This window comes from Melopsittacus undulatus, chromosome 3, assembly GCF_012275295.1.
Source record: "Melopsittacus undulatus isolate bMelUnd1 chromosome 3, bMelUnd1.mat.Z, whole genome shotgun sequence".
Classification (NCBI taxonomy): Eukaryota; Metazoa; Chordata; class Aves; order Psittaciformes; family Psittaculidae; genus Melopsittacus; species Melopsittacus undulatus.
Genome location: NC_047529.1, coordinates 83,089,321 through 83,105,420, shown reverse-complemented (window position 1 = coordinate 83,105,420; position 16,100 = coordinate 83,089,321). Strand labels below are relative to the sequence as shown.

The 16,100-nt window shown below is 38.6% G+C and overlaps 1 protein-coding gene across 6 annotated transcripts in view; it reads right to left on the bottom strand.

The window, feature by feature from the left end:
- Positions 1 to 16,100, bottom strand: part of MAP3K4 (mitogen-activated protein kinase kinase kinase 4) — a 66,383-nt gene that overhangs the window by 37,875 nt on the left and 12,408 nt on the right. For all 6 annotated transcript variants that reach the window (XR_004080718.2, XR_004080719.2, XM_005150116.2 and 3 more), the window contains exons 2-5: positions 11,188 to 11,378; positions 7,317 to 8,698; positions 4,634 to 4,876; positions 2,352 to 2,498 (exon numbers count right to left, since the gene is read on the bottom strand). Coding sequence is in view for 4 of the 6 variants with exons in the window: in XM_005150116.2 (XP_005150173.2) it covers positions 2,352 to 2,498; positions 4,634 to 4,876; positions 7,317 to 8,698; positions 11,188 to 11,378 (1,963 nt within the window). In the remaining 2 variants the exon portion in view is untranslated. The remainder of the gene's footprint in view (positions 1 to 2,351; positions 2,499 to 4,633; positions 4,877 to 7,316; positions 8,699 to 11,187; positions 11,379 to 16,100) is intronic.

The window sequence follows — 16,100 nt, the reverse complement described above, 5'->3', positions numbered from 1 at the left end:
TGGAAAGTGCTACTGAAATATTAAATACTACATCTCCCCAAAACTTCTCTGAAAATAATGAGTACCACCACATTGCTTGCTGTGTTGATACTCAGCATTGTATCAGTAAGTACCCACAGTGGCCAGAGTTTTTAAAGCTGAAATACGGTATCTAAACCTTTTATTACCAGGATTACACCAAAAGATTTTATCTGCACATATCCTCCTGGATAAAGGTAAGTGCAGTCAACAAGTTTCTCAGGTTCTACTTTATACCTTGCATTCCTTTATGTCAGGTCTTAACCCTCACTTCTATTTAATTATTATTGTTTTAAACCAAGATAAACAGTCGAGTACAATTCTTCTTAAAACATCCACCATTCAAGATCAGCTACAATTTCTTTAATAACCTGCAATACAAAGCAACGTCCCTCCTTAGAAATGGTTAAGACACTTCCTATTGGTTTTAGGTATCTTCAGACCACACTGTAATAATGACAAGATCATAAAATCATGGGCAGGGACACCTTCCACTAGACCACGTTGTTCAAAGCCCCATCCAACCTGTCTTTAAATATTTCCAGGGATAGGGTTCTCTGGGCAATCTGTTACAGCGCTTCACCACCCTCACGGTAAGGAACTTTCCCCTAACTTCTAATCTAAATCTCCCCTCTTTCAGTTTAAAGCCATCACTCCTACCTCTACACTCTCTGATAGAGCCCCTCCCCATCTTTCGACAATAGACGGTATCAACAGCTGGAAAGCAGCTCTGTGAAGGAGCTGGGGGTCCCGGTAGAAAAGTCAGCTATGAGCAATGTGCCCTTGTGGGCCAGAAGGCAAATGATATCCTGGGGTGCATCAGGAAGAGCATAGCCAGCAGGCTGAAGAAGGTTATCCCCCAACTCTACTCTGCCCTGGTGAGGCTGCATCTGGAGTAGTGTGTTCAGTTCTGGGCTCCCTGGTACAAGAGAGACAAAAAACTACTGGAGAGGGTCCGGCAGAGGGCTACAAAGATGATTAGGGGACTGGAGCATCTCTCCTCTGGAAAGTCCAGGCCTGTCTAGCCTAGAGGAAGAGAAGGCTCAGAGGAGGTATGATCACTGTGCCTAAATACCTGAAAGGAGGGTGTCAAAGGGATGGGGCCAGACTCTTTTTGGTGGTGCCAGGTGAGAAGAGGCAACAGGCCAGGGAGTTCCACTTGAACATGGGGAAGAACCATTGGGGTGACTGAGCATTGGAATAGGTTGTCCAGAGAGGTTGTGGAGTTTCCTTTCTGGAACATAATAAAGAGCCATATGGACAGAGTTCTGACTAATGTGTCCAGCAGAGCCCTATCAAGATGATTAACAGACTGAGGCATCTTGCTTATGGGGAAAAGCTAAGAGTTGGGCCCGTTTACCCTGGAGAAGAGACAGGGTGGGTGTCAAGCGGATGGAGCCAGACTGTTCAGTGGTGCCCAGTGACAGCATAAGGGGCAACAGACACAAACTGAACCAGAGGAAGTTCCACCTGAATATAATGAAAAACTTCTTTACTCTGAGGGTGGCAGAGAAATGGAACAGGCTGCCCAGGGATGTCGTGGAGTCTCCCCAGGAGATATTCAAACCTGCCTAGATGCAATCCTGTGCAACCTGCTTTAGCTGAACCTGCTTTTGCAGGGGGTTGGCCTAGATGATCTCTAGAGGTCCCTTCCAAGCCCAACCATTCTGTGACTCTGTGAGCAGCTCTGCTGACAAAACACTAGTGATGAGGTACTGAGGTGTAACTTTTGTCATCTCCCTCCACCTCCCACAATACTGGGGACAAAGCTCAAACAACTCACAAAGAATAAAAATCAGTCACATCCAAGAGAACAGAATTTAAACTAAATTTACTAAAGAATATTTCATTTAATACCTTTCTGAGGCCAAGTGTTAGTCCTGAAAATACTTCTTTGTGTTTAACTTATAGAGTACGAATATACATTAGAAGGAAGGTATCATTAATGAATGAATGCAATAGCAAGATATCAAGACATGATGTTACTCAAATAAGTGGATTTATTTTTATATTTAATACCAAAATGTTACTAAAAGTTTAGTTTAAATGTATGGAATTTACAGTTCTATATATGAATCATTTTATTGTAAATACAATCAATTTACAAGTATTCTGTACCACAGTACAGTAAATAAAAATCAATATTGCTAAAACCACTGCTAAAAAGGCAATGGCTACTGCATTACAAGTCCATTAAAATAGCAAAATTATGTTAAAGTAGCACAAGAGCAAAAAAATTAGCAAAACTTACACACAACAGGGACGATATTAGCAGCATTCAGATTAATAACACTTACTAGGTCTCCAAACATTTTCTCCTTTTTGAAGCTTACCATTAACATTTTATGTAGGTCCTCTTCAAAAGAGTCAATGTTGCAATCAGTCTTTTGTAAGTCATCTAATACCTCCTGTAACATAAACTGGTAATATTGCTTCATTAACAGGCCACCCTTCAGAACCTCTTTACACTCTCTCACTAGCTGCAAAAGAAAAACCCGAAAACAGCCATCAGTCAAGACATTAAGAAAGAGATCCAGTAACACAGGATCGTAAGGATTACAAGGGCTACTACTAAAACATGGATGAGATGGCTAAAAAAGCAGCTAGTGAGAAAGGATGGGAGAAAAAGCACACTGTAGGAAGAACAGAATCTGTGCTGGTTTTCTTTTTGTGAGTATACTTTTCCTTGCAAATCACTTTTTAATAAAATTGACTTGCTAGTAATTCAAAATTTTAACCTCACCCTGGAAAAGCCAAGTATCAAGACTTGCATGCCTGGTACAGTCAAACAGTACTGCTATGCATTTCAAATGGTACCAAAACGTAAGAGACACTCAAAGGTCTCAGTGCCCTAAATGACACCCACTAGGTCAATCACTATAGAAATCAAACTGCACCATCCTATATGCATATAAATTACAGTTCAAGAGATTGGGTTTGTTCAACCTGCAGAAGAAAATATGCACAAAGAATTAATCACAGTTTACCAATGCCTACTGAGCAGCAGCTACAGGAGAAAGTGGAGGTATTCCTTTCACAAGGATGCACAGTAACCTGAGTAGAGGCAACAGTACAAGCTGCTTCAGGGAAATTGTGTCTGGATACAAGGAAAAAAAAATTCTTTACTGGGAGAAAAAACAAATGCTGGAGCAGACTGGCTGGAGAAGCAGTGGAATCTCTCTCACTTAAAGTATTTATGACCTGGCCTATCAAGGCCCTGGATAACGCAATATGAGGCCCAGCTTCTCTAGGTTTGGACGAGAGAATATCCAACCCAGAATTCCCTGTAATTCTGTAATACCTTGTGAACATGCAAAAAAAAAAAAAAAAAAAAAGGTTTCAGACCCACAGACTCCATTTCAAGCCTGCTCGAGATTTTAGGAATTATAATTCTTCAGGAAACAAACAGGCTTATTTGTGAAATATCCTCTACAGCTCCTTTGCCTGTTCAGAAATGTTGCGTGGGACAGCAAGCATTTGCTGAGTTGAATTCACTTTTATAATGTAATTAGCAAGAAAGTACACACCATCAAAACAGTCTGTAACAAATAACATTGTTTTCCAGGAAGAAAGTGACATTTTTACTTATATCAAAGTCCACGCAGAGAATACAAAATGTAACGGGAAAAAAAAAAACCCAGTCTCAGTTCTCCCAGCTATTGTTCTTTACAATACAGTATGCTATACTATATTTTACTATGATTCTTAAGATTGAAATTTTAGGCATTGTACTTCTGGACACAAGGACATCCAAAATCCTAGCATACCCAGGAAACAAAAAGGGGGCAGTAAGGGTGAGTCAGTGGGGTGAGAAGCGACTGAAATTTGTTTGGGACCATAAAGTGATTCTGGAGCAGCAGATTAATTGGAATGTGAAATCATAATCAGCCCCAAAGCTTATTTAAGTGTTTACCCTTAAAGACCATCTGATAAAACCTTGATCTGGTTATGCCTGCCAGGGAACAGGGAGATGACTTCAGACAACTGCAGGATGTCCTGGACTAGACTTTGAAAAATGGCATTGATCTAAACAGCCTTCAGTATCAGATAAGCAGCGGAAAAGGAATCCTTACACAACATTCACAAACAGTGACAGGACTGATAACCCTGGGTTACTATCCACAGAAAATGTCATATATAAAATAATATCCCAGGAAAGATAATTTTTTTTCCATTTTAATTCTTGATCAGTTTTCTCTATGTGACCACTGTATGTTGGCAGGGATCTTACATTTGCAAAGAAAAAAGGATCAGATCAAAGAAAAAAAATACACAGACTGCCTAAGAAACCCAAATGGAGAAAGATGTGCTGGACACTGTTATATAGTTTATAATGCAAATGGAACAAATAACTTCACTGGTTGATAATTCTTTAATCACCACTTTTGATCTGGAAATCTAAATCAGAGAGGTATATATGACCAGTTGTTTACAATGCAAAAAAACAGATCTCCATATGAAATAAAAGACTATTTATTAAAAGTTGTTACACAATTACAGATTGTCATTTACCTAATCCTCTTTAAACTGACAACCTTATAACAAAATGACAAAATAATTTCAAATAGCAAATATATATATTAAAAAAAGGCAAACACAAAACAGTGAAGCAAACCTGTTTAATACTCAAAAGAGATGGTTCACCAGCAGGTCTCTGTTCCAACCTTAGCTTGAGACATTCATGGATAACATTGAGTAGGACTCGGCAGAGGACCAAGAATGCAGGTTCAAAAGACGGTAAATCCATGGATTTCAGCTCCTCCCATGATACAGTACTGCATTTTTGCTCACAACAAGGTGGAGAATTTAATAACTGCACGTAATCTGTACACAACATGTGATCTGGAAATTCTGAAAACTGTAACAAGAAATAGGTATCAAGAAAAGGATCCTTAAATTCTTTGGGATTTAGCATTTGTTTAAAGTAGATGACAAAATTATTTTTAAAAGGTAAGATTCTACTAACAGGCAAATCAACCATAAAAGTTTTAATTTCTCTTTTTTATTTTTTAATCTGAGCAACACCAGGGTGAGGAAAACAATTATGGAACCCCTGGGAGCAAACGAAACAATCTCTTAATGTTTCTGTTTTAAAATTATTAAAACATCCATTAACGCTGGAGATCACCTCACTACACAGAAAAACTGCTGTTTGAGGTTATTATGAACATGTAAGTTAAGCCTAACAATATACACAGGAACATATATTAATTATAAGACACAGTACTTGAAAACTCCAAAATGTTAAAAAAGGTCTAACAATAATAACTATATGTAGAGAAACAAGTTTGCAAGAGATGGTAACTTCTTTCCTTTCAAATACATAATGCACATATATAAAGCTCTGTATTGTAAAGTAATGAAATATTCAAGAAAGTGTCATTAGCTAAGCTGAACAAAACTGTTGAAACTATTGAAAAAAATAACTTAAAAACTTTGGTAAATGTTAAGAAATTGACATTAAAAAGGGCAGATGAAATAGAAAGAGATCAAGCTTCTTTTTCAGTTAATAAACTTATTTTTCATTTAGATGAAATGCCATTTCTATGAGTAATTGAAACTATCTGAAATAGATATGCTAGATATCTAAACTATATACCCTGTAATACAATTCAAAGTCTCCATATATGGAGGTACTCTTTGATTTAGGAAGAAAATTTGGCCTACAGTATGTGTACAGCTCAAAAATAACCACACACTGTCCATCATCTAAGGGTAAGATTTGTTTCAGGTTGTTTTATTCTAATTTTCATTTCACAGCTGCTAGCTACACCTGAATATCCTTCACTCGTGTATTAGACATAACTAGCATTTTTTATTCTTTCCTTCAGTGCCAGGTTTAAATAGTATAACTACAAATGAGAGAAAAATATTCTCATTGATCTAATTTCTGGTAAAGTGCTGCCTAGAAAATTTTACTTTCATTTTTTAATACTGTGATGTTTCCCAACTGTCATGGAGTATGGAACAGCTTATTCATCATTGTATAACACTGGCACATAATGTACTATGCGCTGCAGGTTCTTAAGTAGTTTATAAAACCAGTATCTCATTATGGAGAGACAGCAAACACGCGTGAGCGGGGATTTCCTCCACACCTAGTTTAGTTGAAGCTTAATCACTAGTTGATCTACAGTATAATAACTTAATCACCAACTGATTTACAGTATAAGAACGTCTCTTAGATGGTATATTAAAGTCTTCTTTGTACTATTTCTTAAAGAACCATATAGCACCAGAGCTGAAGGCTTTTATACAAGAAGTTTTCAGTAACAACAAATTATGAAAATACCACCCTTCTACAGTACAACAAAATACATAAGAGATACAATCTTCACTGTGATGCAAGTATAGTGATGGATTTTTTTTTCTTTCCTTATAAAAATATTTAAAAAACCCTTGCCTATGAGCAAGAATAAAATGAATGTTATTTCATTTTCTAACATTAAGGATAACAGCACATGACATTAGGACTTGGTATTAGACACCTAAACTTCTATTGCTCAATTTAACTAACTAATCGATCTTCAGTAGGCCCAATATGAAATGTTTCAAGTGACTAACCAATACTTCTTAAAAAAAAACCCAAGAAATCAAAGTCTGAGCCATTTATTGAGATCATACATACATCAAATGTCAGCTACTATCCTTTGTTTACCACTTCATAATTTGGTTTTTATTAACTCACAACCAAGAATATAAAATGACCCAAAGAAAGAAAAACTAAGCCAGCTGAAGAATGAAACATTCTAACATGACTTGCTTTCATATATTTCAAGGTTAAGAGAATCTGTTCATTTTTCCCATCTGGCCTCAAGCATAACGTGCCAGAGTATTTCATTCACTTAGATGAATAAAGCCTCAAAGCAACAGTAACATTTTCATAAAGGATGTCCTGCAGAAAGATACCCAGTCTTGGAGACAAGAAAAGGAAAATGATGCTTCCATATCTAATTCTTCTCACATTTCAGTTTTTGTGTCTAATTTTTCATTGCAATTTTTCTGACTTTGTAATAAACATTAGAAAATTTAATGAACAAAGATGTTAGCGCAAAAATGTCATTTGAATTACAAACAAGAATAGAGAACTAGCTTGTGCTTCATACAAATTCTGCTTCAAGTCAAATTACAGATTAATTTCAGTGAAAGTAGAACGGGGTTCTTAATCGTAACATACACTATCAAAAGCCAACGACGCAACCAACACTTTCAGATGATCCCAATTCCTCCAGTTTCAGTTAGAAACAATACAGCAGGGGAGGTACTCCTGTTATCCATTTACACTAGTAGCAACCTACCTCCAGCTGGTGATCACTCTTTACCAACGCCATACGGGCCCTTTGCAATGAACCATGCATTAGCTTGTGCAGTCTTAAAATTAGCTTCCTCAACCCCATTTGCTTCAGTGCTTTATCTACAAACGGCCTGTAAATAGAGGTCAAACAGTGTTGGCTGCAGCTTGCCTCAGCACTGCATTCTGGAATAACCCAAGAGGTGGAGTCATCCTCAGATTCAAGCCTATCAAGTCTCCTTGAAAAATGGTCCTGAAAGTCAAAATTTGGCTTATTAGAAAAATTGTTCTTGATGGCTTGTCTAAGTTCCTCAACACTCTTTTCAGAGATTTGTTCTTCCCCATCGCTCTCCTCTGTGCAAGTTCCTGAGGATTCCTTTACTTCTGTTTCCCCATCAACTTCTTCATCCTCTGGATCATTGTCCTTAGACGGTCGAGGAGAAGGAATTTCAAACACTGGCCAGCCAATGTCAGAAAGATTTTTGATGCCCAGTACAGTTCCCATAATCCTTAGTTTTTGATTTAAGTCTTTTGTAATATTTAACCATAAACAGAGTGCCTGCACTCTGTCCTGGAAGTCCTTTGCAGCATACTTTTCATAGTCCCTTTGAAGAGCCTGCAGAGATGGATAAAGTGCTTCTATATACTCTAACAGCTCCATTATCCTCTTTACTTGCTCAAAAGAGACCCGCTGGCGATGGAGGTGTTCATGGTAACTTGAGTAACCCAAAGTACTAGTTCCACATGTTGCTTTGCAAACTCCTTCTCCTGAAGTACCATTGAGACTGGCTCCATATTTTACATAGGAGACGCTCCCGTAGTTCACTTTGAAGGTGAGGATTTCATTTATGATATCGGGGATAGCTTGTCGTGCTGCATAGAGATAGAGGTCTTGGTCATTAATGCTCCGGCCAGCATGCCAAGCTTGTAGCTCCAGCCAGATCAGTTCATTGGATCGGTTCAGCCAGACAGAAGAGGTGTTTTCCTGTCCTCTTTGCTCCCTGTCCTTTTTCTTTGAGACTGAGGTAAGTTTTAACAAAAGCCGCAGGGTTTCAAAGAATTTTAAGCGATCTGCCGGGCAATCAGTCCTAGAAGTCTGGCGTGTAGTTCTGGGTATTGGCATGGGCACTGAGACTGGAAGCTTAGCATTGCAACAGCCAAGGCTGAGGTAAGGCTTATTGAGATCAACATCTGGAATTGTTTTTTTTGGCAGAGACCCACCAACTGAGTCTAACATAAATGAGCACTGAACATTTTTTTTATGATCTCGTTCTGTAGTCCTTAGTGTGTCTCGGATCTTTTTCCCTTGCTTATAAGTGTGCTCCTCCACATTATCAATGGTTTTCCCATTGTCTTTATGCACAGACTGAGTTGGCATACTCATCTTTTCTGTAAGAAAAAAAAGAATGAACATGACTGCAGCAAGAAGAAAAAACGTTGTTCAATCCAGCTCACAATCACATTTCATAGGGTTAGCATATAGCATGGTTTAATACCAACAAAACAAAACAGGCATGGGTAGAAGTAAAACATAGTCCTGGAAATTACCATCAGTACAGCTAAATCAACAGAAGCACCAAAGAAATTTTTTTTCTCCTCTTTCTTTACCTCTTTTGTAGAAAGGACTTCAGAGAACTGCCACTGTCCTGAGCATGCCATCTACTGAAAATTGGGTATGATCGAAAGGAAAAGAATGGGTTCCAAGTTCATTTTCCATACATTTGTCACACAACCTCCCAAACAAAAACCTCAAAATGCAACAGCGCATTTGAGTTTCCAAGGCAAATAGAATTAAAGAGACTACATTGCACATGCAATTTCATAAAAACTGAAGCATGTATGGATTTTGAAATCTAGCTAAAATGACCTAACCCTGGCCCTTGGGAGGCTTGATTTTAGTTCTGGGAAACCCTCTGTAATCTTGCTACACTGCTTTAACACCAGGAGCCTACCTTACCACTCTCCCAACACAACAAACACTTGCCTTCTCCCATACTACATAACAGCCCTTTTCTGTACAACTATGCAACCTCTTTTCTTCCTGTTCTTTCCTCAGCAGCAGCAGACCTTATCCCTCTTCTGCAGCAATAACAAAAGCTCTTCAATATAGGCTTTGCAGATCAGGACAGGAGGAACTCCTTGGTATTGAAATAGTGATTTTCTCTCTCTCAAGTACTTGATGACACGCTGGAGGGAAATGCCTGTAATGTAGACTAGCTGTAATCCAGGAATCAGGAGTTGGAACACAAGCAGCTATGCAGTCACAGGGCCTCTGCTTATTCAAGAATAAGAAGTGGCCAAATACCTTGTAATTTTTTCACTGTTTACTATGCTGCTAAGGATTATCTGCTGCACAGGGCTTGTTTCCCACTCTAGAAGTAGTGATTTCCTTAGAGTTTTTGCTACAGTGCTCCTCATGATGACATCCATTAATACCAGAAATACTAATAAGCCTATTTGCAAAAAAGGCCTCCTCAGTTGAAGTATAATATTATTCCTTTTCTGTCTATGGAAAATCATGATAGAGAATGATCCACCAAGCCAACATACTTTTGGGTGCCAAAAATGGGAAGATCTATTATTGCTCAATATTTCAGAACATTGAGCACTTCATGTTAAGATGCTCTCTGACTTAAATTTGCACCCTGACTTCTCAACAATCTGTAAACCACATCCCAGAATCTCTACCTTGCTTCTAGGAAAACAAGAAACAGACAGACATTGAAGATATTGACTTTGCAGTGGGTTAGAGGATAGCAGGGTTAAACAACAGCTCCCTATTTCTCATACAATTATAGAACCTTAATATGAGCTCAGCACCAAAAGGTAACTATGAAGTGTTATGCACTACAGTCCTTTAGTATCACAATTTCTCTGGTTAGAAACCAACCTTGTTTTTTTTTTAAAGCACAGAAACAAAAAATGGCAGAAAGCAGGAGAAGTTATTACATAACTGCCATATAAAGAACTAAATAAGGTTAATGTTGCATTAGAGTTTAACGTAGCCAAAAGGCACAATTTAGAGTCAGTAAACAAAGCTTAATAATTCCAATGCTTACACAGTATAAAAAGATGTCACTCTGAGGATGAGGTCTTCTGGTGAATGCTCTCTTCACAGTGACAATAATCAGAAATTGTATGAAACAGAAGGGAACCAAATGCTTTGGAAGATGCCCGTATGGGCCATTCTTTTATTATGAACTTGTACTCTACAACTCCATGCAACTGCAGAACAGACTGTATTCCTTTATTTATGCTGAAGCACTTACCTTGAAAATTTAATCCTTGCAAGTAAACGTGCTCTGTGATACCACTTCCTGTGTTATGTGAACCAGTTAAAAAATTGCTTCGAAAACATTAACTGGCAATACTTGAGCTGCCATAACAACTCTGGAAATTCACATTGTCAGACACAGTGGTGGGTGTTTTGTGTGGTTTGGTGTTTTTATAAAGTTAAAAGCCTAGGTATAATTCTGTATGAAAATACTGAATACACCATCTTAAAAATGGCTTTTCTTCACCCATCACAAGCTCAGCAAAACCAATGTTACACATTTTTTCTCTTTCTCTTAGAAGGGCAGCTTGAAAAGATGTAGCTACTGCATGTTTTTAAAAATTTCTTTTCAACAAGTAATTACCATATTCTTTACCTGCTCAAAATTAAAGCAAAAAAAAGCTTAAATTCATACTTTAACTTAAAAGTGTTTTATTATTATATATCAGTATTTAGTAACATTACGAAAAAACCTGTATCAAGTATCTTTTGATACTGCAGTACCTGTCTCCAGTTTCTATGCATCTCCTCCACCAGGGAATGAAAGGCAACTACTATGACTTTATGGTCATTTTAGGAAAAAAGCCCAAAACACCACACCTACCTCTCGAAGTGGAGCGGCTAGCAGGTCTCCCAACGTTATTTTTCTGATGCTTTGTTGACATACGCTTCATCTGTCGGGGTGTACTAGGAGGAGAAGTTCCATAGAAGGTGTCAGCACTTGCTTCATCTGATAATTCCTCAGGGTCAGATTCTGAGATCTTACAAGCAGCATCTTCTGACGTGCAGGCTTTCCTGTAGAGAACAAGTTAAACCATTATGTTAAAGAATTTTTACTTGCAATATCTGTTTAGAAAGCTAATCCATTGATGAATCCCAACCACAGTCAACCTTCTATATTTTCCTGCCACAGCCATGTGTATTTATCCTGTTTTTTCACATTCTTAAGGGCAACTTTCCAATCAAGCAAAGTACAGGCTACATAAAACAAAGGGGATGTATGGCCAGTGTCACTAGAATACAGTGTAAACATGCATGCATATGTAACACCTTCATTTCTGAGAAAACCTGGGGCAAGCCTAAATTAAGAGGAACACCAACAAAGGTTCAAATATACAAATATAATACAAGACAATCAATCTAGTCAGTGGCAGAGACAGCAGCAGAGGCCTTTCTCTCCATCCTCCACCGCCTCACATGTGCATACCATGAATGCAGTTTTCAAATTCACTGGAAAGCCTCTCTACCCTTCACAAAACTTTATGTAGCATAGGAGAACTAATGTACTTTATGTATCTTCCACTGATTTTAATATTAAGTGGATTTAACCTCAGAACTTCTTTCTGGCAACCAGAAAAGCCCAACGAGGTCTCCACAGTAACTTTCAATTAGCCTTGATTACATTGGCACTTTGGAAAAAATACTCATAATACTTTAAAACAAGTCAGAGCTCACACGGAACCAAAATTAAGATAATGTATATATGTTTTTCAAACCTCAAATCCAGATGGTCAGCTTAGCAATTGGATGCTGTATCTTTGCAGGATTAGCACCTATGTCAGTACAGAGTCCAGCACAGTAAGTTTCCAACGCCAAACAAGACATTTCATTACTCTTACATTTGGTAGTATCAGCAAATATTATAGAGTAGCATTTCATGCAGTATTACAAAACATTCCATTACTTTAAAAACACTGACTTGTTTCTATAATTTTCAAAAACTCTACACTACTTTCATTTAGACTAGTAGAATATAAAAGTAGAGAGTAACACCTTTTTCCTTCAGTGAGAGTCAGGACTTCAAAACAAAAAACTACCAAGCAACACCTAAAAACAACCAACCAAAACTCAACAACAACTGTATGGTATCAAGTAGTTAACCTTAGCAATGGCACAATTCCACTGCAGAACAAGACGATCAAAGTCCACACTGCTATGATTCGGGTCTCCCTTTCTCCCCAGCCAAAAACTCATATAGCTTTTCCTTCCAGTCAGTTCTGGCACTTACACAGTTGTCCCCTAAGCCAGGATCTGATCTATTTGTAAACTCACATGAGGTGGGTGGGTGGGTGTGCGTGCATGTGTGTAAATAATTAAAAAGAGCCATTAGTTTTCACATGTAAACTCTGGGCCAGTTCAAAGACAAGTTCTAGTACCAGCTTCCTCTCATAAAAAGATGTCAGATGTAAAACCACCAGAAAAGGGGGGCATGCATGCAGTCTTATAGTAGGACTTGCTTTAAAAATATACGACAAATATAATATATAAGTAATCATGTTGGATACCCCTTTCTCCCTCCTGGATGCTTGCACTGTCCTACCAAGTAAGATTACTTCAGCAGAGTTGCAGTTGGGCACAACAGCTAGATCCCCTCTGCATGATCAAGTGACAAACAAACAGCAATGAAATTACTCTCAGACTCTGAACAACCAAACTTCAGTACATTTTATGCTGCTCACTGACATACTACAAAATTTCAGATTCATACCTGGAAACAACCATTTTAAGGTAATCTGTGAACTCATTGCCCCACCAAAACCGTATCATTTGAATTTTTCACAAAGCTAAAAAAGCTGCACAAAATAATGACAATCCTCTGGTTAGTTCAGGCTTTAGAGGAAAGTAGATGGCAGCAAGAGAGGGTTTTAATATCTCTCACTATCCTTTTATACCCACCTGATGTTTATCTACTCTGGGTAGAGAAGGGAGAAAAAGGGTAGGAGGAGAGGACTCTAAGGCCAAAACAAATCTCTGCGTGACTGAATCCCATGGATAGGCTAAAGCTCAAAGTGACAGAGAGATGTCTGCCTTCTCCCAGAATACTGGACCCATTACCCCAGCACAGTCCTCCTATCACCACCACTCCCCACTGGAGCCATATGTGTAACTCTCTTGCTTTAACATACACCTAGGAGAAGAACATGCACTACTAGCTCTGAGGAGGGGAAAGAAAACTTGTTTGCCTCCGTCCCCTCAGATATTTTATTCCTGAAGCAAGTGTGCAAATAACACCATCTTCACCCTAGTACAAGACACGGAGGCAAAGAAACATTCAACCTAAATCAGCCAGTGCAAGACTAGCATCAGGAAGAGGTAACATCAATTTCAATTTCACTTGAATCATAAATGACAGTTTACTTTCTCCTATTTTTGAGGCAGATGAGGAATGTTACTCATATTCTGGTGGAGCGAGTCCAAGTGTCTGCAGGAAGAAATATGCCAGAATATGGCCAGCCAGTAGAACAGCAGTAAGGTTAACAAAAACCAAACAAATCTGATACTGTACTTTTGCTTTGCCTTTAGATATAAACATGCAGAACAATTATGTTCTCTACAAAGCCATGGAAACTTTTTGCATGTTAAATTACTCGTCTCATACTACAGCTTTGAAAAGGCAGCAAGTTCATCAAATACTGTAGATAAACTTTAGAAGTTACCTAAGAAAAATTATTCAAGTGTTACCATAGCACCACCTGTAGCCTAAGGAGAGCTCTGCAGTGAATATGGACATTGACCACCACACAGAATCACCAGTACTTTTAGCCTAGGTTCCTTGCCTTGGGAAATCATGCTGTTTGTGTGTTTTTTTGCAATCTGATTTAATTAACCCCTACCGGCTAAATATAACAAAGAGGTCTTAATTAGTTCCTACAGATCCTGTGAAAATAGGTGGATGAATAACAGAAAAGGATCTTGTAAGTGCTGAACTGGGAAAATGGAACTCAAGTTTACATCAGGAAAAAATTATACTTGAGAACTTTTGCAAACAGCCTTACTGTAGAAAACACTCCAGGCAGAGCACAACCCTCTGATTTTGCCAAAGACAAATCAACCACAAGAGACTAAACCACATGAAACAGAAGTCATTAGTTCCAGTGCTTATGGAACTATTTAGTTTTTCAGTGATCTCACTGGTCTGGCAAGGCACAGGGTGGGGTGCTGATGCTCTTGGCTGGGCCTGGCAGAATGGATCCTGCGGCACTTGCGTTCAGCCTCAGTTCCAAGGCAGTTTTATAATGAGGTAACTTGTCCTAGTTTAAAAGACCAGTGAAAACACTGCTTTCCTTCTGTTTTACAGTGAGTAACCTTTTCTAAGAGTATAATGATCAAACCTCTTCACCAGGCTGAATGAGCTGATCTTTAAAGACCATAAGCTAGTTCTTTCCCTAGCAGTCACTACCTTGTTTGTTTCTTGATATGTCTGAGGAGAAGGCATGAAGCCCCAAAGTATTCAAAACACCCTCCAATCCTGCACCTGAATTACACATACGCTATACAGTGGGATCACAATATCACACAATCATTTGGGTTGGAAGGGACCTTAAAGCTCTTCTAGCTCCAAACCCCCTGCCACGGGCAAGGACACCTTCCACTAGACCAGGTTGCTCAAAGCTCCATCCAACCTGGCCTTGAACACTTCCAGGGAAGAGGCATCCACAGCTTCTCTGAACAACCTGTTCCAGTGTCTCATCACACTCACAGTAAGGAATTCTTTCCTACTAAGTTAAATCTACCCTCTTTACACTTAAAGCCATTCCTCCTTGTCTTACCACTATATGTCCTTATCAAAAGTCCCTCTCCAGCTTTCTTCTAGGCCCCCTTTAGGTACTGTAAGATCTCCTCTGAGCCTTCTCTTCTCCAGAATGAACAAGCCCAACTCTCTCAGCCTGTCTTCACAGGAGAGTTGCTCCAGCCCATTGATCATTTTCGTGACCCTCCTCTGGACTCTCTGGCATCATGCTGGATCCAGTACAATTTACTCAACATTCAGACTTCTATTTTTTTTTTCCTGGGTGACTTAGTAAGCTGGTTTTTAATTTGTTAAGAACCATAGCATATTTATTACAAAACATGCAGTACTAGATGTAGTATCACAAAACAGCAATAGTGCTCTACAGAATCACTCTTGTTAGCAGCTAACTAGATGATCTAACTGGAGCTGGCTCATCATAGAGGGAGGAAGCTAACTCAAGTTTAAAAACACATCATGCTCAGTTTAGGGTTTATGTGCTAAAATTGTATCTCAGAGCTCAAATCACTGCCAGTCAACACAAAGATTCAGTTTCACCAGTGAAAGCCCTAGTGTACAACAATGCACTTAAATACATAGGGCCTGAACTAAAGCAACTGCATCAGCTTAGTCACGCTGGTTTCAATTTTTCTCATCCAGACAACACTAGACGTATATGATCATCAGCAGAAACCCTCTGGTATTAAAACTAGTTAACAGATTACTGACATAGCATTTGTAATGTCCATGTGCTATTCACTTTTATGAACTTAACCAAAGACTAATTAAATCTGCAAACCTATAAAATGCAGTGCTGGCTAACCTAAATCAGATTATAGTATTTGTTATTACACAGAATTGCTGGTTCCTAAGTACTGTTGCAAGCAGAGTTGGGAAACATTAATCAAAACTAATTTCTTGTTTGCTACCAAGAATACAGACTTTCTCCCCCACAGCCAGTGAAAGCCATCCTAATCCTCATTACGCATACATCCAAAAAGTAAAAG